Source organism: Sinohyriopsis cumingii, chromosome 2, assembly GCF_028554795.1.
Source record: "Sinohyriopsis cumingii isolate HCF-2022 chromosome 2, ASM2855479v2, whole genome shotgun sequence".
Lineage (NCBI taxonomy): Eukaryota > Metazoa > Mollusca > Bivalvia > Unionida > Unionidae > Sinohyriopsis > Sinohyriopsis cumingii.
In genome coordinates, this window is record NC_142962.1 from 106,782,682 (window position 1) to 106,809,641 (window position 26,960).

Genomic DNA, 26,960 nt, shown 5'->3' on the forward strand with positions numbered 1-26,960 from the left:
GTGTTTGGACTGGTTGGTCTTGTGTCAGGATAATGTGTATGGGTGGGACATAATTTTACATACCTACAGTATGATGCCCAGTGCTAGACATCATAGCGATATGACTGAACAATTGTTACAGTTACGTTAAAACTCCAAATCACACATACACACCAAGATGGCGTATTGAATATAAAAAAAACCCCAGCATTTTAAAATTAGTGTGCATGTTTGTGCTGAGAAACGTTAGGTCTATTTACATTTAAATAACACGTTACTTCGATCTTATCGATCGTAGGCTTAATTATTTGTTGATTAATGTGAATTGAATTATCAAACGAGTAAATACATTAACTGGATTGAATATTAATATTTCCTCACTAATTTATGGAAGGAGGCGTAGTTAATTGCGATAAATTTTCGATTGGTGGCACACACATTCAGACCTCTCTGGTGGCCTAGTGGTTAGAGCGTCCGCCTCAGAAGCGGAAGGTCGTGGGTTCGATACCCGGCCGAGTCATACCAAAGACTTACAAAAATGGTACCAAAGACTTCTAAAACTGGTACTAACAGCTGCCTCGCTTGGCGCTCAGCATTAAGAGGTTAGTTTTAGGGCTGGTCGGCCTGGTGTCAGAATAATGTGACTGGGTGGGACACGATGCTACATGTCTGCGGCATGATGCCCCAGTGCTAGACATCACTATAAACACTCACACTACAGACATCGTTGCAATGTGACTGAAAAGTTGTTAAAGCTACGTTAAAAATCCAAATTACACACACACACACACATTCATGGCCGATGTACTGCAAGATATGTAGGGTTGTCACTTGTGTGGGATCGAATAAAATGCAAGTCGTATTGCTAAAAGAAGTAAGTTCCAAAGGATTAAATTGTTTCGTCTTTAGTTGACATATCAAAGTAAATTAGATGCATTCACTGTGTCCTTACAGTATTGTTCTTCAACACATGGTGTTATAATCTGCTACTACCGATCTGTAAAATGTACTCTTTTGTGACTACAGGTACTATACACTTGAAAGATACACAGTGACCAGGGACAAAACGTTGTGAGTACACTCATAAAGGAACTGTTTATTCTAGCTCTGGTTGAAAAGATCCGATCAACTCCTTATCACCCTATGGGAAGTGGAATGGTGGAACGTTTTAACCAACTTTACTGGGCATGTTTGGAACTCGTGAGAACAACCCGAAAGTTGACTGGATGTCATTTGTCGCCACATTGATTAATGCTTATACAGCTAGCAAGCATGAGAGTAAATGATATGCGCAGTACTGTCTGGTCTTCGGTAAGCATCCTAGACTAGCGATTGGTGTCATTATTGGACTTACGGACCCAAAATAACAATCTAGAATGTAGAAATAGGCACATTGAAGAGCTAAAATGCGTACAGGACAACTTCGAGAGTGGTCCCAAAATGGCAGACAAACAAAGCCCATTATGACTCTAGAGTTCGAAAATCTACTCTGCTGAAAGATGAAATAGTTCTGATAAGAAGCAGTGGTATCATAAGTAAATCCGGACTGGCAGACAAGCAAGAAAGAACTACTTAAACTGTCAAAAAACAACTCATCTCATATATACCAGTCTTCAAGGTGAAGAGGGAGAATGGGTGAAGTCCGACACGCACACTCGGAGCAAAAGAGTGCAAAGCATGTCATCGAAGAAGATAAAAGTCTGATTATTGAGCAATATGTGCATACACAAAGTGAATCATCGTCCGTGTCCGAGTCTGAATCCGAAACGGATGCTTCTACTGGGGTATATATCATTCTTCAGCGTAGAACACGGAACCAGACCAAACACGCGGTGAAGAGAATCATTGTCAGCAGGCAATTTAACAACGATGCATCGCAATCAACGTATTCTTCAATTCCCCGTTAATTCTCTCGTTCAAATGCATGGAGTTTTTCAAACTAGTGAGAATGAGTTACTAAAGTCAAATAGTTCTTCCACTGGTGGTTCATATTGAGAGCAGATTTGAGCAAAATGTGAAAAATCCATTTCCATTTACCTCCGAATCACCTCAGAATTCCGTTTCTCCTCACATACCACAAAATCAAGTCTATTAGTCAACACACTCTTACCCCAACTGATAATTTCCAGCTTCAAAATGGGCTGAGATGCTCAAACCGACTTCGGAAAACAGTTGAAAGTCATGGCAACCAACTGATATTACATTTGGTATTAAACTACTTGTAGCACAGAGTTCGTAATATTGTGACATAATCGTACAATATTTAGTGTCCCCAGAGTGACTCTGCAGATATATTGTTTTATATTTGTTTGAATTTAAAATAATTGTATTTCTTTTGCCTTTTTCACGAGAAAATATTTCAGTTTGGCATGTTGTTTTATATAAGTTTGAATTTAAATAATTTGTGTCATTTGTCTCTGTTTCAGGAAAGTATTTTATCATGGTATGAATATTTTCATAATGTTTAATTTCAGCTGAACAAGACATGTGAAATATTGATTTGGTAGTACTTTACTTGCACGTGCTGAATTTAATATTTTGTTTTGTATTTCAGATGAAACTTATTTTAGTGTTATTGCTTGTTCCACATCAAGGTGATGACAGGAGCCACTTTTAAGGGGGGTGGGGTGGTGTCACGGATGGTAATTGGTCTAAATAAAACAATACTCATTATCACTCATATGGGTGTATATATATATATATATATATATATATATATATATATATATATATATATATATATATATATATATATATATATATATATATATATATATATATATATCCCACATACCATACATCAAAATATGGTTCGACACTTTTTGATACACAAGGTAATTCAGTAGTTGGACCAAATGCACGGGTTGCTCATATTTTTGCACTTAGCACAATAAACACGTGCATTGAGTGAACACTATGTCCCTTATAATGACCCTGCTTTTTTAAACCTAAACGTCTGATTCTTTGACGAATGTATGCAGTCGTAGCTACTAAAATCTAACTCGAAGGTTAGTATGGTGTTTTATTTTATTTGTATCCGTATGAATTTTGTAAATTCATTTATTTTATAATAATGTAGAGCCATCGAACTTTTTCGTTATCAAATATGTTTTGTAAATATTGTTCTAATCTAATTTTAAATCTATAGACAAGTATTTGTATCCATGATAAAAAAAGGTTAAAGAGAAACTATATATTTTATGTAAAATTCACGTTAATACGTTATGCTAGACTATAACATTTTCAACTGGTAATTTCAGGTCCGTTTCTTTCTTTTTCTTTCTTTGATTACAACTATATACCGCGGGTCCATAACAATAGTAAACGTTACGTTTTCCCCCTGAATATGTATGGAATTGAACCCCGTGACACAATGAAAAGTAATAAAATGGGTACAACGTAAGGAAATCGTGTTGGGAAATCTGCCGACCCGTTCTGATTCTCTTCCAGGCACAACAGATTGTGATATGTACGAGGTATTTAATTATCTGTATCGTTAAGCAAAGTTTCTTCGGAGGGTTCCTTATGGTCGTTTAACCGCAACGAAACTTGGGACGCTTCATTATTAATGACCGTTTAACCGCAACGAAACTTGGGACGCTTCGTTATTAATGGCCGTTTAACCGCAACGAAACTTGGGACGCTTCATTATTAATGGCCGTTTAACCGCAACGAAACTTGGGACGCTTCATTATTATCAAATATCACCTTACTCGTATCGCGATTTGCATTTTGAAAAGCCTCGAACACGTTTTGTTGCCCCGTAGTCCGTGAATAGAATATCACGATATCCAGAATGTTAATGTTAATAATTCCACTTTGTCAGCAGAGGGACTTCCATCACACCAAGTTCTATCATTGGCGTTGTTCTAGCTGAATAATGGGACTGTTTGACTGTAAAAATAACCTTGCAGATATCTCTGCAAACCTCAAATATATGACCGGTATCGCACACCGAAACCTCAGTCTGCACGAAGTTGTGCTTGACGCTGCGCAAATCAATGGTTGAAATCATCGTCGGCGCCAGTGACAACGGCTTTTAAATCTGAAATACTAACCGCATTCGCGTGTTCTCTAGGTCATCTATACGTATACGGTTGATTTATCTGCATGATTGGATGTATCTTTGATAAACAGCATAGTTTGGGCCAGCGGATCTCGCGTTATCCTCATTGTATTTGGATAGTCCTTTAATCGTGGAGACAATGTCAACGTTGTCAAGAATTGCTTCGGTTTTCTTTCCCACGATGGAATAACGTGAGCACGATGCCAGTGACAAATCTAACTTTGGAATTGACAGCATCGTCTTGTACAAGTTATCCCATAACTTTAAAAAGCATCACATGGCAGAAAAATAGACGTGTCCTGCACATGTAATTCTATTTTTGATTTATTAAGAACCCTAACAGAGTTGGAATAATACTTAAAAATCCTCTTTGCTTTGAACTTGAACACGTACATGTAAATGTCCAAGACGTAATCGGATGTAATTTTGAATTAGGTCATTATTTATACGTCATTAGTTTCGTTTAATACATTTTGTGAGACAACTGTACTCCACCCATTGTTATGTAAATCTATATTGTGTGTTCATTTTCATGATTATAGATTGTAAGGGTCATTTAGTATATAACATAAATGATTTGATTGTGGGTTTGTACTTTAAGATGAGGTCATTTTTAAACAGTTCATAATTTCAAGAGAGATGTACTTTTAATTGGAATAAACGTGTTTTTTTTTTTTACCTTGGAAGAAAAATCGGGCTGACCTAGTTCTTGATTGGCTGGCTGCTAAAGTACTTCACCTTGCTGACAAGCTTATATTGATCTATAATGAATATTAGACCTTCTTCCCGGTGTGAAACTGCGTTTTAGTTATCTGTATAAGAGGTGATTTACTGAAATTAACGACTCCTAGCACATCAGTCTTAGATAGTAATATAGCCGTGTTCATGAGAGGATTTATGCATTTATTTCAATTATTCATTGGAATTACAAAGTTCTCATACTTTCGGATTTATTATCTGTTTTGGAATTGCTGTGAATTTATTAATGACATTTTGGAGTATAGCATTGCCATACATCAAGACTATTGGCACATAAGTACAATATATTGAACTGCATTCGGAATACCACTGGAACTCATTTGGATTACTTGTACTTTTGAACTTGTGAATGAATTTTATGACTTTTAGGATTTTAAAACACCAATATTTAAATTTTAATTTTCGCTCAGCACTTTCGGGAAATAAATTCTATTTTGAATTTTACAATACTTTTTGGTTTTCGCTCTTTACTTCTATTTAGTTTAAGATCATAGTGTCATAACACCAGTACCAGATGTACACCCACCGAATCGGATAGAAGTTGTTGCACGGCTTCATTGATAATTTTACTGACCGATGCTGACATTGTCGCTATCGATGGAAGTGTACCTGTCTTTGGTTGTCGAGTCACTAATCGTCGTATTTGATCTGGAATCAATTTAACCGCCTGCAATTCCAGGCTTTTCAACTGATCGGCAGCAACATTTTCAATGCTAGTAACTTGTTTAGCGACCGGCTTAGCCGCGATGACAAGGCTACGAGTACTTTTGGAGCGCCTGTAAACATTTCCTTCACAAGATAACCAAGGTCAGTTCCGCAATATATCGTGTAAACGGGTTTCCTTGCGTGAACAACACACACGCGTATCTCTTGTCGACTTCTGTCTTTCTATTTTTATATCGGGTCTAACTCTAATGTACAGTTGTATTGTCAAGGTCTCCTAGCGCAGGTACAGCATGTGCCCATCCTGATCCACAAGGGTAATACGAATATGCGCCAACAGACCATTATGCCATAATATACACAAACCACGCGAGGAATTGAGAGCGAAGTACATGGGAAAACTCTGGGGAAAAGCCAAACAATATGTAACCCTGTGATGCTATTCTTCTGGAAGCAACGCTTTCGTAACTACCATTGATAACCTCCGCGACAACTGTACAATGTGAACTGCATACTGTTGAGATTATATAGAGTCCACAGAACTGAATATGTGCTGGTCTTAGATTAAATAAACTTTTAGTCTCTCAAGTCACCAACGAAATCTTTCGTCAGATAATGATTGAGTCAATGTCAGTGTAAATTTTGGGAACGTGACGGGTGCCTTCTCGGCCACAATCCGACTACGACGCAAACGAATTATTCGCGAGATGGTTTCGATCGAATATTATGCCATCTGTATAGTCTCACAGAAAAAGTGGGTGCAGGCAAAATCGTGCGAAATTCTGGTTCGTTACATGAAATCGTGATCATCGCGGTAACGCCCGGGGGATATGTCTACAATGACATGCTGAATCGAAGAACTGATTTCGCGTATAATAGTGTATCGGAATTCGGTGCTGTATAAACGTCATCGACAAGTTCATGCATTAACGCGCAAAACGTTTCCAGGTCCATGATGTTACTGGTTGGATGCGGCCTTATTAACGATTTCTGGTGCATTGGTGCCCCCGAAAGCTGGCCCTACTACTCTTTCTAACCTATCTGTTGAAGGTCCGCATACGTACATGTGAACTCTATTGTTGTCATGGAACTTTGGTTGTCCCACGTTTTTGAGTCCATCACCAGCGAGAACTTTGCAATGTTTGGGTGGATCCTGGTTGGAGATCCTATGGTGGGGAGGAATATGCCTCTACCTCACGATGAACATCCTACACGTCCCAATATTCACGTCATTGCAAAAAAAAATTGTTTATGGAGACAATTCTCCCAGACTGGATTTACCATTTCTGGGCTGTGTATTCTATATTTGACAATGAGCTTATTAAAATCGATCCACATACGCTAGTTTTACCTTATATTCTTTTATATCCAGTCCATCCTCACCCATGCGTCGCAATCCATTTTGATGGAAGTCCAATATATAATCCTTTGTTTCGAACCAGGTAGGCTAGTGGCAAACTGTAACAAAGGTTATGTCGGGTGTCTTCATTAAAAGTTTCGAATTTATGCGTCTAACTTTGATTTGTGCTTGGGTTACCTCTCCAACATCCTCTTACATCTTTTGAAATCTTTTCTGAATTTTTGCTAATTAAGCAGGTGCACGCCTGATAGGACTGGATCGTCCTTCTAGTGGTGGTTTCCGCGACATTTTTTCTTTGTTCTACAGTTTCCGTGGTATGGTCTACAATCTTTTGTTGGTTTTATCAGCGGTGTAAACGTTTGTTCGAAGTCCTGTGAAATATTGATGTACTGTCTGTCGCGACTCTAACAAATATTTGATATTTTTTGTGGCCTGCTTTAGCAGAATTACGAATCATTTTCTCGTGTTTCCAAGCAGCTTTGCGGCTTTTTCCTCACACTCTCCTTAGATATCAATGACAGTCTCTAACATGTTATGTTTATTATAATTGTTAAATTGCTGCGTCTGCCACTTGCACCCAGAATCTCGCGACATTTTCCAGAGGATCAGGTCAAGTCAATAGTGAGTAAACTGTACGGGTCATGTACTGTTTTCACATACATTGCGAAAATCATCCACTAGTGGTCGGCATCAAACCAAGTACAATGAGTGTGTGCGAGGCCGTGTGCGTCAACGCCAATAAATACAATTAACATGCTACAGCTGTCTCTGATCTCTTTTAGCTCGCAAAAGAGCTGGACTTTATTAAACTCGTTTAATAAATTCAATATTAAATCATTACCTATTTGAGATAATCTACATAATAAACATGAATAGGACAAGCGAAGTTTCTAAACATACCTTATCCAAAACGTACAACAGTCCTTGCAGTTATCGGACAGGTAAATCTGCCATTGAAAATTTAGCGAGCGTGGAGAAAGGTCACCCAGAGTGGTTAGCCAAACAACTGCTGAAGTAAACCAGGCTGATCTTTTGTTTCCTCTACATGATCGGGTACGCGGACATATAAACAAGTACCCGTTAATCATTGTAGATGTCACCAATATTTACAAAGAAGTTGAGCCGTTGATATCCAAAATTTCTGTAATTGTCATTAGATGCTCTTAAACGTATTTGCACACGCGGACCTTATCATGTAAAAAATTCTCATAGTCGTTGCCGCCTTGTTAAGAAAACATAAGATGCAGGTTCGTGTTGGGCATATTAACATATATGACGGGCAGGCTACTGTGAAACGATGCAACCGTACAACTGCAAACAATTAATTGGATATTGGTACATGAGGAATTTGTTTGAGATCTCGTACCGATCTCGCGATCAAAACTACTTCCATCAGTCACACAAGTACTAAATAATGAAGTCGTGATTGGGTTAGAACCTGCTAAGGTGATTCGACAAAAGACTGACACTTTTACCTACACAACGATTTCACAATCAAAGCTATTAGACACACTCGGAAACAATTTTGTTCGGTTTCTTTATGCACTAGGGGAGTCAGAAGGCAGGCAACGTCCTGCTAGTGACCCGCCATGGTCCACTGATGTCTTTACTATCTCACAACACGATACCATTTAGCAACCGCCGGCGAACAAGCAGCAAATCCAAGTGGACGCAGTCTGCCAAACCAAACATTTGAGTGAGAAGAATTGCTGGTCATTCCCAAACATACAGAACGATCACCAATAACTATCTTAATGCGCTAGCGAATTAATCGTAAGTTGATTCACAATCGCTTTCTGTCCGTATGCGTAAGTGGTGATTCATCCGGGGGAATATTCCATCACTTGATGTCATTTAACTTACGTAACAACGACCTTTTTTGGATGTTATTAACACTGATTCATCTTTTGGATATTCTTTGTCAAATTCGTTCAGAAGAGTGTCTAATACCATATCTGTATACACAACGCCAGTGGTGATATGCCTAAGAAATGATTCGGTGTCATTGTCTTGTTACAATCCCGGTAAATCGTTTTGATCTTGCTATAATAAAACTCGTACATGACAAGTTTTGACAAGTCCAATACAGACGCATGAACATCGATAGGCTTAAGCTTTCTTAATGTGAACAGCTACGAGTCCGTATAGCTTGCATACATACAATGCCGGCTGAGCAGCATGCCTTGTTGCTTGTCTTCACCATCTCCAGCAATGTCGACACGGATACGTATATTCACCGAGATCTACCATTGTTTTTCCGAACACAGCGTTGTTCATGAGATTAAAGAAATCGTTCATAAACTCATTCTTAGACCTTTTTCCTAAGATCTGTATTCATCTGGATGTATGGAGTCATCCACTATGGCGAAACCTGAGCATCCGATGCATTCGTTGGATATGCGTACATGTTCGAAAATAATACTGCAGATTTCTCGCATGTACAACACAATTAAGCTTTTTGTATAGATTTAGATTCAGTTTTGGATGCATTCTGTATAGGGTAAACTTAATTCAATTATTGGGCATTGATACAGAGATATCCACTACTTGGGGACAGCTATTGCTTCTGGCGTTAGGGTGTAGTCGTTGTGAAGGTGATACTCCAGATCAACTTCGTAAAAGTTCCCGATGCAGGTCGCTGTTATGATCGAACCCACATGTTTATTTTGTTGTTGGCATAATAATTGTGGATTAATCCATTGAAACCCCCCAACAAGCATGGACTGTATCATCACCCATCCATAAAGGTAACTGAAGTCAAGATACATGATATGACTGTTTGGATTGTTTGTGTGGGCGTATCATTGACTCGCCATTGAATACCACGGTCAATAAACAGATGATGATCAAGATCAGTTAGCAGTTCCTGTTGCTGTCAAAGTAGATTTATATCATCGCCGAGAGCATTCTGTAAATCTTCATTTTCTTGTAACAATTGTGGGATATCTTTATGTACTTGCAATCAACAAAATCCTCAAAGGTTCTTCACCCAACAAGCTTTGAACGCACTTTAATGCCAAACAAACTTGCAAATAAGTTCTCTCAAGATTGTTGCCATCATGTTAAGCCGATAAATGAGACCCCCAAATCTGCGTGATATTGATAGACTTTTTCCGGGTCTGGTAGCATCTATTCATAAAATCGAGTAAACGTCTGTAGAAAAGTCTGTCCGCAACATATTGGTATACATTTTATACAATTACTGCATCTCTCGAGCTATCATTGGTTGAAGGGTCCTTTGGTCGATATGTACAGAATATTTCCGGATCAAATCCTGTGTTCAGCGACTTACAAATCCACGTAGAATAACAGTCGTATGTTCTGTGGCCATTTTCTAATTTTGCGCTAAATATGGCTGTTACTAAGTATCAGTAAGTGTCCAAACTGTGCATGGAAGTGTCCCGGAAAACTTTTTAATTCAGCAAAATAACCTTTAATGAGATTATACCAACAAATCATCCATCAGTATGAATACATATTTGGGGGGGGATAATTTATCGGACTACCATCAGCTCAAACTGGTTGAAAATTTCTACTAACTCTCAGAAAAGTGTTGGTTTCAATTAAAATTAGCTTTGTGTTAGTATTTTTTATGGAACAAAAACTGCAATGTCTTTTTTGTCTATCTGATCTTATAAAAAAAAATTAAATCTTAAAGTCTGACTGGTCTAGTGGTTTATAAAAAAAACGCATTTTAATAGAGCTGAAACATTTCTTAGAACGATCAACCCCATGCTTAAATAACTACAATCTACTTGTACACATTGAATTGCATCAAAATATAGCGAAAATGTTACAGCTTTTAACGAATATGAGACGAAAACTGAAGTTCCTAATCTTGTAACAGCTGTGCATACATTTTATTAAGAGACACGTATAAATCCGGTCATATTAAATACAGAACAGAACACGTTTGGTGGATGTTAATCAACAATTGGCTGTGTAGTCAAAAGACGTTCAAAATATGGTAAGAAATCGGAATTGTGAAGCATATACTGCTTATTTGGACTTGTCCAAAAATAAGCAATGCAATTGTGCTTTTCCGATATTATTGTAATAAACAAAATATTGCCGACTGCGCAAAGTCGTGTTAGACACCACACACACACCAAAGTAGCAACTGGAGAGATACACTGGTCAACCACTGGTTAAAAATAACTTGCCAGTTTTTGCTGCTATTTCTAAAGTATTGTTGTGCATGGTTAAACGACATATGTAGCAACAAAGTTTTGGTATTTCAGTGTAAGAATGTTTGTACTAACCCCATGAAATAAATTAACACCTTTTTCTATCTAGCAAAATGCGAGCTATAGATCAAAGTTTACAAACGTTTCATATGCGTCAGGTAGGTAGATTCCCTTTCAAACTTAAAATGTCAAATCGTTTTGTGTTTAGGTTTCTAAATCGTTTCAATTATTTAAAGAATGTTCCAAAAGCTGGAAAAAGAAGTTAATTGTTTGAGGTAAACATAAAATCCAATATAAAATAGCATCGTAGTTGTATATTCGTCTAGCTGAAAATAAAGTCAACGAGTTTGTAAGTAAACTTGTTCATCTGTCTTAAACCTGTGGATATTTGAAAGATATAACTCTGTAACTTTATTATACTCCTTTTATTTCTTCAACAGATGAATAGTTTGGGTCTAATGCTGATCTTCCAAGTATTGGTGTCCGCCCAATCCCCTAATGACTATCCGATACAACAGGTGGATCGCTGTAGTTTAGTTCTCGATTCTGGCGAGTGCCTGGCGAACTTCCCGATGTTCTTCTACAATACTTCATCTTGCAAATGTGAGGAGTTCATTTACGGGGGATGTGGTGGAAACGACAACCGATTCCAGAGCAAAACTGAATGCCAGCAGCTATGTGGGAACTACAAATGCCCAAAGTGTAGCCTTTCTGTTGACCCAGGGCCATGTAGAGCGAGCATAACGAGGTTCTACTTCAACACCAAGACCTGTCGTTGTGAATCATTTATTTACGGCGGTTGCCCAGGAAACAGCAATAATTTTCCATCGATGGACGAGTGCGTTTCCACCTGCAGTCGCCAGGAGTGCCAAGTTTGCAGTCTTCCTTCTGAATATGGACCATGCAAAGCACGCATAACTCGGTACTACTTCAATTCCCAAACCTGTTTATGTGAAAACTTCATGTGGGGTGGTTGCGAAGGAAATGCAAACAATTTTATTTCACTAGACCAATGCCAAATGTCTTGTAAGTCATTTGATTGTCCAATTTGCTCACTGCCAGCGGACACGGGTCCCTGTAAGGGTTCATTCAAGAGATATTTCTTTAATTCTCAGAATTGTAAGTGTGAGTCGTTCGTATATGGAGGATGTGGAGGAAATGCCAATCGTTTCACAAGTAAGATAAGTTGTCAGAACGCTTGTCGAAATGCGCAATGCATTAACCCAACATGCTACCTCCCTGCTGATAAAGGTGGCTGTGAAGGAACCAGTACTCAATGGTACTTCAATTCACATAAATGCAGATGCGAACAGTTTGTTTATGGTGGATGTGATGGGAACGAAAACAGGTTTGATAGCTCGTCTTCATGCATGGCGTCGTGCAAGAACACCAAATGTCCAATTTGCAACTTACCCGTGAAACCAGGTCCCTGCAAGGGGTCTTTCAAGCGCTACTATTTTAACATAAACACGTGTCAGTGTGAGACGTTTATTTATGGAGGATGCCAAGGAAATGAGAACAACTTTGATACCATTGAACAGTGTGTGAACAGCTGCGGAAATTTCACGTGTCCCTTTTGTAATCTTCCACCGAAACCAGAGAAATGCACCCAAAACGAAATTACGTATTATTATGATACAGAATCGTGCTCATGCAAAAACTTCAACCATAGCTACTGTGGAAGAAACTCAAATAATTTCTTCTCCTTGGATGATTGCGATAGATCATGCGGACAGCAGAATTGTGATGTCTGCTTACTTACAGCAGATCCCGGACCGTGCGAGGCAGCCATACAACGATACTACTATGACGTTCACGAAGGACGATGCAAATCCTTTATTTGGGGCGGTTGCATGGGCAACTTGAATAACTTCAAAACTATGAAAAGATGCACGGAGGTCTGTGGACAAAAATGAGACTTTACGAGTGTAATACAATAAGTCTCATGAAGATAATTATGACAGTTATCATAGCAGGGAGGAACTTTAAAATCCTGATTTAAAATAAGTCTTTGAGTTTTCACGCAAACAAAACGTTTATTCTATTATGAAAATAAAATTATTATAAATATAGTTTCAGATAAGAAAAATTATTGATTCACAAGCTAAATATTTAAAGATGCCGATGCAGAAATTACATTTTTGAAAAAGTCACTGCATCGAAAACAAACCAAGCATTACTTCCATGTATATACTCACTTGCAGGCCTGACCCTAGGGCAAGGCAAACAAGGCAACCGCCTTGGGTCCTGCGCTTTTAGGAAATCAACTCCTCAATGCAATTTTTTGCTTGGGACCGCGCCCTCATCGCTTGCTGCCTTGGGCCCCACACATCCTAGGGCTGGGCCTGCTCACTTGTATGCGAGTATAAACGATTAATTTCATTCCGTCATTTTTTGATTCCAACATATATTAATCAACACAAGCTGTCTGTTTTATCCTGTGAATAAATCTGCACACCTGACATTGACTCACACCGCTCCGGTGGCCTAGTCGTTAGAGCGTCCGCCTCGAAATCTACCGTTCAGGTTGCAGTAATCCCTCTCAATGGTTTTGTGCAATCGAGTGTCTGTACATATTTGCATAGAAACAAATTGTAATAAAATTGATGGTAAATATCTATGGTTGATAAAAAAATTTAATAGAGAGAAATAACACTCAATCGAAAAATATTTTCGTTTTTTTAAAGAAAAATGATGCACTCCGAGAACTGCTGGTGTAAAGTGGCGTCTGCTTTATTGTAGGATTGTCAAGGCAACAAGTACTGACTGCAGGGTGAACCAGTGCAGCTTAAGAGGAAGCATGTGCCCGGTCAATCTGGTCAGTTGCCTATTATAAAGCGAGAAGGGGCTATCCACGCGTTTATGTATGATCTTGAAGAACAATCAATCTAGCATCCATCTTGACGTGATCGAACCAAATTGAGTGTGCATATATCTATTATACTTTAAGCTTGTGTTAAGTTAGTTTTAAACCTTCAAAACCGCCTTTTCTATGTAAAGAAACTTGCGATTTTCGTCCTTCCACATAAGGGAGGTTACATTTTGTTAAAACACCTTTTGGCGCCATTAAAGCTCTGCTTTCATTCATCTTTTCAGAAAGTGATTATGATCAAAAGAAACAACTTCAACTATAAACAAACTGTTACTGCCGGCAATTCAATGTTAAGTTCTAAAATGGTCCGTTGGGGAGATGAAACCGCGCTTCTATATTAAAGATGGTGTAAATGAAGCTATCTTTGTTATTTTAATCCTTCAGATCTTTGAAAAATGTCTACAATTGAAAGAGGCCATTCACTCCTCCTATCAGATTCGATCAAATTTACATGTAGTTATATTTACCAAGGTAGATACCTAGTGCAAGAAAGTTGTTTCGTCCTTCTGCTTCCAACAGACTGCACAACTGCCTTTTTTAAAATGTCTCGGGCAGTTAAAAATTCAGAATGAATCAACTGCAAAAATCCTTTAACTGATGACTTCAAAAGAGATTGTTGCTTTAACTGCGGATTTTATTCCTAAACTGCGGGTAAAATGACTCACATTTTGCAAACTCCGTCACGTCACACCATACATGTTCAACAGAAAAATGTACATGCATGCCATGAGAGAATTATGGTAATGTATGTTGATATCCCTTTTTATAGATTGGAAGTGGCATAGTGTGGCGTGATGTATTGGTTGTTATAATGGCAGACAATGTGAAGAGGATACCAACTATTCATGTTGTATCTGAAAAAGTTTTGGGGCAAAAAACTTGAAGGTTGCCATAGAATGACATGCATAACCATGCAGATTTTGCTTCACTTTATGCATCCTACCCCCACTCAATGTAAGTTGCTATAGGAGCACATTTTTCAAAAACTTTTGCATGTATATACGGCTTTACATGCAATATAAAAACGGAGTATATGGAAATAAGGAAACGAGATGTGTGCTTGTATAAAATATATGCCCCCGCCCCCCCCCCCCGTGCAGACAAAATAGTTTGTCCAAAAATTAGAAAATGTAGAAAAACAAACTGAAAAATTGCGATATTATTAAGGTAAACATGTGTCCATATACAATGCATAAATGAGTAATTTGTCTACCCCCTGATCTGTCTTTATTCAAGGCAACATGGTTTTGTCCCCAACCCAAACAAAAAACGTTCAAGTGCAAAAAAAGTTCGCAAATGTATAAAAAGTTTTAAAGGGCAACAATCTGATCATGTATATTTAAATACAAAGTTAACTCATTCATTTGTCAACTGCGAGTGCCTTCGGCTTATTCATGCTAAACGCTTTTGTTAGTGATAAAAGTATAATGTTCAAATGCATTCAAAAACATTGGAAGAAAAAAAGTGGTGCAATGACATGAGAATCGTATAGTCTATTTTGACGACGCAGGGTACAAAGTTTTCATGGTTCGAAGTTTAATAATTTTGTGAGATCATGCTAATATGGATTCAGGATAGGCATGTGGACTTGCAAACGAATGAATGGACAGCATACAAATATGCCCCTTCTGCCGTCACAGTGGGACCATAACAATATTCAAAATTTTGTTCTTCAGGATACTTTATTGTTCATTTTTTCACTATCCCGTGTCTTCAGTCTCATCTCTTCCATTCTGCCCCCCCCCCCCAAAAAAAAAACAAGAGGCCAAAACCTGGCATATGTAGTATTGCAAGCACGCTAACCTATGTGACTATCTCCCAACCTGTATATCCTGTCAATTTTACCTTTATTACTACAGTCTGACAACAAAAATTATATCCCATCAAAAAGGCAAAATAAATATGCATGGATCGTGCTCATTATCGAATTAATCCAATTTACCAATACTGAAATCAGGTGAGATAGTTTCTTGAAAGGAAACAAGACTCTCAGTCAGTTGAAAGATCACTTCATTAGTGTCTACACATCTCACTTGTTCTAAAACTCGTCTAATACTGTTATAAACATGTTTGCAAAGTCTAGGTCAAACCTAATCGAAATTCGGTACTAAGTCTAACCCAAATCGAATTGAAATTCGGTACTAAGTATTACCCAAATCTAATCGAAATTCGGTACTAAGTATTACCCAAATCTAATCGAAATTCGGTACTAAGTCTAACCCAAATCTAATCAAAATTTGGTACTAAGTCGAACCCAAATCTAATCGAAATTCGGTACCTCGAGTGGTAAGACGCTCGGTTAATCACATACAATATCGCCTTGTAACTATGTTTAGGTCTTGATCATTATCAAACTCGATTAATTTCTTTGTTTTAAGACTATGCCACAAGTTTGATCAAAATGTTTAAGAACCATGTATCGACTTGAGTGTTGTCAAGCTAGCTAGTCATCTTAATGTTTAGATGACGCTGATAGCTGTAGTTATCTGAGATCTTGATGATCTAAACCCATTTTCCAAGTTTAATCATCATCCTGTAAAAACGTAAAATCTTTTGAGTGGCTTAAAGCTCAGCCAATCAGATTGAGGCTCAGCTCGTTATTATGCAAAGGTAAAGCTCAGCCAATCAGATCGCGGATTATAAAACTCGTCCAACATCTCGATGACATTTATCTAAGGAGCCAAGTCTGATCAAAAAATGAATCAGAAATAAATGGTATGCAGTGGTGAAAAGCTCGGCTTATCAGAGGAATGATCACTCCATAAAATATGCTTAAATCTCGCTCATAATAAAACACGCTGGACATCGGAATAATGTAACCCTATTACAGAGTTGGATCAAAATCAGTACAGAAATAGTTTCAGGAGTAATATAAAGCTCAGAGGGGCCCCGAGTGTCCGAGTGGTCTAAAGCGCTCTCCGTTACGGATCACTGCCATCTCACCTCTGTCTGCGTGGGTTCGAGTCTCGGATTCGGCTAATGTGGGTATGTGAGAAAGCTTGCCAGTAGCTTCTCGTGGGTCGGTGGTTCTTTACGGGGTTTTCGTGGGTTCTTCCTTCACCATTAATACTGGCCGCCATGTATCGAGTGCTGAAAAATGGCGTTAAACCCTACAACAACAGCAACAAGCTGCACGATGACCTCATTAATATATATAGATAGACTTTATGATGCAGGCTCATTTTCAAAGTGTAATTAAAACAAGATTTTACAAATATAGCCAACAAAGCTGTGAAAGGTTCAGTCAGTTTGATGCAGGATCACCACATCATTTGTGTGGAACTCACTTATTACTGAGACTCACCATAAGTCTTTGATATAACCCAGATTTTAAATGTGATTCAAATCAGATAAAAAATATAGTCTCCATAGTGGTAACAAGCAACTGTTTGGGGGCACAGATGACATATAACCAATGTGGGGGCCATGAAGGATATATCAAATGTTAAGTAAGTAACTCGGCTGTTTACAGTGCATTCAGATGTGTCATTTGATATATGCAAGTTACCGAGATTATAACCAGTGAGTATACGTTCAGATGTGTCATTTGATATATGCAAGTTACAGAGATTATAACCAGTGATTATCCTTTCAGATGTGTCATTTGATATATGCATGTTACCGAGATTATAACCAGTGATTATCCATTCAGATGTGTCATTTGATATATGCAAGTTAGAGATTATAACCAGTGATTATCCATTCAGATGTGTCATTTGATATATGCAAGTTACCGATATTATAACCAGTGATTATTCATTCAGATGTCATTTGATATATGCAAGTTACAGAGATTATAACCACTGATTATACATTCAGATGTCATTTGATATATGCAAGTTACAGAGGTCATAACCAGTGATTATACATTCAGATGTGTCATTTGATATATGCAAGTTACAGAGATTATAACCAGTGATTATACATTCAGATGTGTCATTTGATATATGCAAGTTACCAAGATTATAACCAGTGATTATTCATTCAGATGTGTCATTCGATATATGCAAGTTACCACGATTATAACCAGTGATTATACATTCAGATGTGTCATTTGATATATGCAAGTTAGAGATTATAACCAGTGATTATCCATTCAGATGTGTCATTTGATATATGCAAGTTACAGTGATTATAACCAGTGATTATCCATTCAGATGTGTCATTTTATATATGCAAGTTACAGAGATTATAACCAGTGATTATACAGCTCACCACTACAAGTTTGTAGTAGCCTCCAGTAGCCATTTCATTTCAGTCTTTGCTCATGGTAATGCCCTTCAGCAATGTTCATCATATTCAGTGTTCCCTCATGGTAATGCCCTTCATGCTACTGTACTCCCTCATTAAAACATGGATAGTCATTGATCCTAACTGACTAGCTAAAATAAGCAGACAGCTTCTCCATTTTCATGGTGAATGATATGTGAATTAGTGATTTAGATTTTTAATGTAGCTTTAACAATTTTCCAGTCATATCGCTACGATGTCTGCATTGAGGCAGTTTAAAGTGATGCCTACCACTAGGGCATCATGCTGCAGACATGTAACATGATGTCCCACCCAGTCACATTATCCTGACACCAGGCCGACCAGTCCAAACACTATCCTCTTAATGCTGAGTGCTTAGTAAGGCAGCTGTTAGTACCATTTTTAGAAGTCTCTGCTATGACTTGGCCGGGATTCGAACCCATGACCTTCTGCATCCGAGGTGGACACTCTAACCATTAGGCCACCAGAGCAATTACTGAATGTGTTCCTTCCCTAATTATAAACTTTTTTGACTATCTGTTTGGTTAGTTGACAGTACACATTAGTAGTGATCAAAACACTCAGTGAATAGCACAAATTTATAAACATTTTACAAATATCTTCTCACATACATGTACGTCGATGCACCAGTAATATACATCAAAAGAAAAAGAGCACAATATTTAATTTTTAGGACTTTCTTTAATTTACAAGAAAAAAAATTAAAGTATCATAAAGTAAAACCCCATTATATCATGATGGTCAGGGTCCAGAAAGTGCCATCGTGCTATGCAACATACCATGCAATGTCTAAATAAGTCATTTCACTGATGAAAATATCACACTGTGTATCCTCTTACCAATACATGACCCAGTGGTGAGGGGAAGGTGACTTCAGTGACAGTTACTAACCCGATGCATATAAAACTGAGAAATACTTAAAACTGTAATTACATATTCAATATTTATTTCATGGGCAGAGAAATATATATATATATATATATATATATATATATATATATATATATATATATATATATATATATATATATATATATATATATATAATGTGTGTGTGTGTGTTTTTCTGATACATTCATATTCATATTTGCTGGACATGTAAAAAGAGTTTCATGTTTGGCCAATAAGACAATGCATAAATCAGACACTGAGTTTCTAAAAAGAACCGCAATTTGGGATTGAAAAAACTTCAACAGAAATTCAGAGAGGTGATCAAGGATGCTGATCTCACAATGTATTTGAAATGAAGGATTTTTAAAGGGGAGTGCAACTGCCTCAACCAGATTTGAGACTAAACCATTATATTTCATGGGCAAAGAGTGATCACCATAAAAAGTGGTTATTCTCTAAAAGACCCAGGAAAAGCATAAAAAGACAAATCATAGATTCATTGAAATGTATGTTTATGATGACTACTACAGAGAAATAACAGGGAGTATTATTTTTGATTATAATATCAAATTCCACCCCCCCATAACTTAAATGGCTCGTTCCAGTCAGTGTTCGACAACATTTTAACCATGCATGTAACTTAAGTATTACAGACAAGTGGTCTTTGTATACTGGTGTTATCTGAAGCTGATGTCTCCATTTCTGACTAGAAAATACAAAGAACTGAAATGAAGTGGTGAAGTGTACAAATATGTGGTAGTGGTGGAGTGTACATATATGTGGCAGTGGTGGAGTTATTAATGTACATTAATGCTAAAATGCATTTTCTGGGGGGTGGGGAGTGGAAGAGAAGAGAGATACAGAGAAAAGGATGCATATGTATTCCATCTCTCTCTCGTTGGTCGGTGATTCTTTCCAGGGTTTTCCTTGGTTCTTCGACCAACTTTTAAACTGGTCACCAATGTATAGCCTATCTTGTGCTGAAAAGGGCATTAAACCTTATAAAAACAACAATAACAACCATTCTCCTTCAAGGTTTAAATATTCACAATAGTTATATCCATATAGTCTCCATTAGGTTAAATCCCAAGAATGACTTTTTGCATGCTGTCTAATTTTCTTTGCAAGTATAACTACCTCTCCAGTCCCAACAATTTAGATTTTGTTTAAAGTGAATGTACTCTTCCTGTACTTAGGTGGCAATTGTTTTTTTATCTTTGCTTATGCTAGATGCACTTTAAAATGGTGTTGGTTTCATTGGCAAGTTCATGTCACTAGCTGAGAAGTTTACAATAGTAACCACCTGGCATTTCCTTTAACTATATGGTATGGTATTCATAATACCCATGGGTAGCTTCATTTCCCTATTGGTAGCCTCGCTAATCTGATCTGGTCTGCAGAATCTTGACCTCAAACAAGTGTTATCCTGGAATGACTGAATACAGCCATAGCATATTTAATTAGCATATAAATACCAATACAAAGCCATGTGAGTCTTTTAATAATGGAAGTGGAAACCAACATTAGAAGGAATTGATTTACAATCATGAAGACATCTGTCTGTCTCTATCTCTCAATGGGGCATACACATTATCTGATCATTAGGTGAAAGGAGAAAATTGTGATTGAATGTCTTTGTCATGGTTATTCATCTTCTAACTTGTAAATTCTAACGCACATATATGTAATTAAATTTAAACAATGCATATTACAAACAACATACATTACTGGTGCATGCTGTTTTAGCACAATTACATCTGATCTATGTTAATTTTTAATAATGACGATCATGTAACTGTTAAAATACTAAATGTGGGATCCTATATATGTTCATACACGATCTCTTACCCAAAATGTAATATTTTTACACATTATTTTTCATACTCGTGGATAGTTATTTTCCATATGAAAAATATGATAAAACGATTTGGATGACATAATCCATATACATGTCAATTCGAAGTATAAGCAAATACGGTATTTTTGGTGGATTAAGGACTTGGGGGGAAAACTCTTTAGAAGAATCACCAACAACAACAAGTTTTTGCACATACCCACCTTAGTGGAGCTGAGACTTCAACTCATGCAGACAGAGGTGAGGTGTCGGTGATCTGTAAAGGTGCTCACCTTAGATAAGTCATTCACCCCAGGTTCTGCCAGATGTACTATGCAAACATCCATTAGTTACTGTTTACCCTGGACTGAGCAATGACTGTACAAAGGATGCACTGAAGACAAACACAAAGCAATGACTGTACAAAGGATGCACTGAAGACAAACACAAAGCAATGACTGTACAAAGGATGCACTGAAGACAAATACAAAGCAATGACTGTACAAAGGATGCACTGAAGACAAACACAAAGCAATGACTGTACAAAGGATGCACTGAAGACAAACACAAAGCAATGACTGTACAAAGGATGTACTGAAGACAAACACAAAGCAATGACTGTACAAAGGATGTACTGAAGACAAACACAAAGCAATGACTGTACAAAGGATGTACTGAAGACAAACACAAAGCAATGACTGTACAAAGGATGTACTGAAGACAAATACAAAGCAATGACTGTACAAAGGATGTACTGAAGACAAACACAAAGCAATGACTGTACAAAGGATGCACTGAAGACATACAAAGCAATGACTGTACAAAGGATGCACTGAAGACAAACACAAAGCAATGACTGAACAAAGGATGCACTGAAGACAAACACAAAGCAATGACTGTACAAAGGATGTACTGAAGACAAACACAAAGATGACTTAATGACCTCAATGTTGATGGTTTAATAATAAGCAGATTAACAATTATCGCCTTTTAAAGGAGATAACTTCAAAAGTAAGCAAGAAGTTGATATTTTTTCTTCAAGAATATAGCACATCTTGCCATATGTATACAGTAAAGCCTCGTTAATCCAGACTCCGCTTATCCAAAAACCTTGCTAGCCAGACATAACTCAATGGGAACAGAATTCCTAAACGTTAATTTGCTCTGTTTATCAAGAAATCCACGTTCTGGATCCGGAAATCAAAATCGGGGACCAAAGTGTAAAATTACTTTAAAACTTGTATCGATAATTCCGGAAATAATCTGTGCAAAAATAGGAAAATTTGAAACATCGTATATGAAAATACAGTCTGTCAGATAATACAGATTCACCTATGCAAATTTGGAGGTGTGCCAATGTACCAATCTTGGATTGGTCAAATTCTAGTGGTATGTTAAAGTTATCAATTGATCACATGGTCATGTGTGTGGATAAACTAAGTAGCGTGATCATATTGTAACCAGCGATTGGATAAACAAAGTCTATTTTAGCTAGTTGCTGACGGGGGTGTTAATAATTAAATAAACACACTGGGATCAAATTGTCCACGCTTTTTGACATAACATATGGTAAATAAATTAAGTGTGTCATTAAACCTCTTTGTTGTTTACCAATTGCATGTAACAATCAAAGTTTATTGATGGCTGTACAAATACAGTTGATTGATTTAAGCTGTGGACAGTACAGGGCTTCATTTCTGAATAAAATGGGAATGTCAATTATCAGCTCATTAGCAGCTAAAAAAAGCTGTAAATACAACTTATAAAAATGACTGCATTTTATTAGTTTACCATAATGCATTTAACTGCGAGATATCAGTTTGTATTCATTGTACTTTTTACATATATTATGGCGACATCATGAAGCAAGCATAGACAAGTAGAGATACCGGCCAGCATAAAAAAGAAGATTTGCCAGCACAAAGAAGATCACCCAAAAGCTACCATTCAAGATATATGCCAGCATATTATAGCTTACTCATCCTTAGACACTGGCAAGTCATCAGTTGCAGACATCATAAAAAACAAGGACAAATGGTTGTCCGTACCTGCCGACTCAGCAGGCCTAACCCACGCTTGCCATACCAAATATCAACAAGTCGATGAAGCCAACTTCATGTGGTTCTCAAACATATCAGTCCACCATGCTGCCATCAACAATGAAATGCTCATTGTTAAGGCAAAGATACTTGGAGACCAACTTGGCATCACTGACTTTGCCTATTCTCGTGGTTGGCTGCAATGCTTCAAGAAAGGCGGGGCATCAAATGCAAATTCTACGAGGGAGAAGCAGAAAGTGTCGACATTAACAAAGTGCAGGCCGGCAGAGAAGAACTACAGCAACTACAACCCACAAGACATATTCAACCTGGATGAAACTGGATTGTTTTTCTGACTGGGGCCAAACTACAGTTTAGCAACCTACAACATTAAAGGCAACAAAAAGTCAAAGGACAGGATCATCGTGACGCTCACTGCGAACGCAACAGGGACCATCAAACTATTTGTCATCACTAAAGTCAACAGACATAGGTGTTTTGGCAAAACTTGTAACCCAGACACATACGTGAGATAGCCACCACAACTGCAAAGCTTGGATGATGGCAGAACTTTTCATCGACTGGTTGAATGACTTCAATAGACAGATTAGGGAAGCCAAACGCAACGTCATCTTACTTGTAGACAACACTGCAAGCCACACACAGGGGGACATTTCATTACACAATGTAAAACTACACTTCCTTCTGCCAAATACAATGGCACACATTCAACCAATGGACACTGGCATAATACATGCATTCAAGGCTTACTACAGGAAACAATTTGTTAGACATTACATTGACTGTGCTGGGCAAGGCTAGGTTCAAACTGTGGATACTAGGCAGGCACTACACATGGTAATGACAGCATGGGGTTCAGTGACACAAATTACAATCTCAAACTGCTTTAGGCATGTACAGATCATACCGACACCAATCACTACTGCTGAAGATATTGATGATGGACATGCCATTAAGTGAGCTCAGAGATCTGATAAGAAGCCTTCCCACCCAGGCTGAGATGTCTGCCGAGGAATACATATGGATAGATGACATGGAAGAGACAGGGCAACAACTCAATGATGATATTTTGACACTGGTATCTAGAGATGAGGTTCCAGACAATGCTAATGAAGAAGACGATGATGCCATCAACCAAGCCAAGGACAGCATAGCAACATTAATTCTGTATTTTGGGCAGACGTCAGCAATATTCACCAGTGATGACATAAAACGCAATAGTTAAGCCCTTAAGAATCTATGGCCACTATCAATAATCATTGCAGATAGATCCACCAAAGAATCAAGGCAAACAAAGGTTACAGATTTCTTCAGGAAATTGACATAATATATGTATGTACAGTACATACATGTACATAGTGTGATGTGTTCGATGTGTTGTCTAAACTTATATTTACTGTACATGTATATATAAGCACGTTATAATAATGTGAAATAAACACACATCAATAGATGTATTCATTAATTTATTTCAACCATTATTGAATATACAGTACATTTACAGCTAGCATATACATCATGTACATGTATACGGTGTGATATAAAATAAAAATGTGCATGATTCAATTATCCGGAAAACTCATTAATCTGGACATATTCACTGGGAACGCATGTGTCCAGATTAATGAGGCTCCACTGCATCAAACTCTTGTTCATTTTGGCTCTAAAGCTTTGGAGAACTTCCAAGAAATTGGTGAAATAATTTTTCTAAATTTCAGGGGCCACACCACAACTATGATATATCCAGATTCATGTTCTGTGTTTCCTTCAAAGATCTTTCTTTTCCATGACTTCTTCATGACAAATTTCTGATTTTTCATCACTAAATTCTTTAATGTTTATAATGAAAGGTAGGCTTGTTAGATCTGTCCACAGTAAATAATGACAATATTAATCCAGCTGATATGAAAGATAACCATTTAATCAGATTTGTTGTGAAAATGGCCTCCTCCTCCTCTTCTGACAACCATCTAATCCACTCACTTTATTGTAATTTCTGGTCATTATTCATGACTTTTCCATCATTTTTCCATGACTTCATGGCTATTTTCCATTATTTTACATAACTTTTCATGAATTTTTTTCCCCATTAGTTTCCAAAACGAGAAAGTTTGGTGCTATAATGGAGCATGTTATAGCAGTGTTTCATTTTAGTATTATGTTACAATTTGAGATGCTTTTCGACTATGGAAATTTAAAAGTCTGATTCCTGAGTCTGACTCACCAAAATTTAACCCAAGGGTTCCCTACTCTACAACATGAATTCCTACAGAGAATGCTGAGACTGATTTTCTTACGACCCGGTTTTCTCAGTTGTCTCTGTACACATTATGATATGCATGAAAAGAACATTACGTCTGTTTTCAATAATTTAAATACCATATATACTCGCTTATAAATCAGTGAGGGGGTTTCTTCTGAAAATTGAATTCATGCAGATTATGTGTTTTCTTATAAGCACAACATACAAAAAAATTGACAAATATAGTGGTAATAATTGAACTCAGCCAACCCTTTGATCAAGCTGCATATCTGATACTTGATCTTGCTGCCCAAATGACATCTGTTCAGTTGCATCCTTTAATAGATTTCACAGGCAAAATGACTGAAGCATCACTTACAGACTCCAAGTCTTTACATAAATACCGTAGAGTGTTAAGACGAGAAATCAGAGTCAAACAATATTTACGATTACTAGATGATGATGGAGGGTTTCATCACTACATTTGGCCATTCAGACAGTGAGGATGAATTATTGGGCTTTGTACTAAATGATAGTGTGAATCAGATCATTATGGGCTACCATTTTTATATCTGTATGTGATCTATAAATGAATTTATACATTTATCATATAAACAGATTTAAATGTTAATCTTTAAGGATTTGTATGGATTTTATCACATGAACAGGAACACAATTTAAGTTGTTATTTTATTTGTGACATATTTCACTCAATAATGTAATCATATTTCACACTGGTTTCATCTTTATTTTTCATATTTATCCACCTATTCAGTGTTAGATCTTTATTTTTCCAAGGTGCAACTCTGACTCAATGGAAATATATCACCCCATTGGATGGATGTAAATTGAAATGTACACCAGACTTAAAGGAGGGTCAAAGACAAATAAGCTTTCTGCCGCTTTATGTAGTAATTATTTAAGTGCAGTTTTTTCCAAAACACAGAAATATATCTATCTGTATTAGTGTAAGTCCATCAAAACTTTGTTATAACTTTGAGAATTTAGGAGTCTTCTTTTCCATGAGTGCCACTGCTGCTTTTGTAAGGTCCTTACTCTGAAGCATCCCCTGGTTCCAAACTCCCTGAAAGATTTCAGAATTCATGACATTAACAAGAAATATTGAGATCACAAGACTACAAGGCTTTCCTGAACATACAGTAATTAAATAAAAAAGGTGTATAGTTGCTAATGCCAACATGGCTGCCAACAACAATGACTATAACACAAGGGACATAGCATAAGCTCCCCTGCACACTTTTGTGTGTGGAAAACCATCACATTCTTTTTTACTTACTTTGAATTTAACCCCTGACCTTTCACTGCCAAAATTTAGAAGTTTTAAATGTGCTCATCCTTAAACTAAGAACCTGTTCTTGAGACAGGTGGTCTCTCATCTATAGGTGTTTTTCTTTCCCCAAAGTGATCTGCACAGTTTGGTTAAGAAACTCAGAATTGGCAAAGGTTGCTGTACATAAACCATTATCCATGTCCTAGTCACTGTGACCTTGACTTTTATCCCTTTTGCATCAAACAATCAATAGGTTTCTTCCATACTCTTGTGAAAATGTTTGGCCAATGTACTAGATGTACTAAGACTGTACTTTAATGTACTAAGACTATTATTCTTTTTAGAAATACTGTGACTAGGATCTGACCTAAAAATCAATAGGTGTCTTTCTTTTCCCATGCAAAAGCTATGCACAATGTTTGGTTAAGGTACATGCTCTAGGACTAAAAGAATATACTTATAATGCAATAAATTGCTGCTTATA

The 26,960-nt window shown here is 37.3% G+C and overlaps 2 protein-coding genes across 8 annotated transcripts in view; one reads left to right on the top strand and one right to left on the bottom strand.

The window, feature by feature from the left end:
* The first annotated feature begins 2,874 nt into the window (after window positions 1–2,874).
* LOC149805572 (papilin-like) lies at window positions 2,875–13,086 on the top strand. Its single transcript, XM_089950194.1, has 2 exons — window positions 2,875–2,987; window positions 11,455–13,086. The coding sequence occupies exon 2, from the start codon at window positions 11,455–11,457 to the stop codon at window positions 12,928–12,930; it is 1,476 nt and encodes a 491-aa protein (XP_089806320.1). The 5' UTR covers window positions 2,875–2,987; the 3' UTR covers window positions 12,931–13,086.
* Window positions 13,087–24,392: 11,306 nt separating this feature from the next.
* The window catches only part of LOC149805573 (delta(3,5)-Delta(2,4)-dienoyl-CoA isomerase, mitochondrial-like), a 43,270-nt gene continuing 40,702 nt past the window's right edge, over window positions 24,393–26,960 (bottom strand). For all 7 annotated transcript variants that reach the window (XM_089950199.1, XM_089950197.1, XM_089950196.1 and 4 more), the window contains one exon: window positions 24,393–26,269. In XM_089950199.1, the coding sequence (XP_089806325.1) occupies window positions 26,174–26,269 (96 nt within the window). In that variant the 3' untranslated portion in view covers window positions 24,393–26,173. The remainder of the gene's footprint in view (window positions 26,270–26,960) is intronic.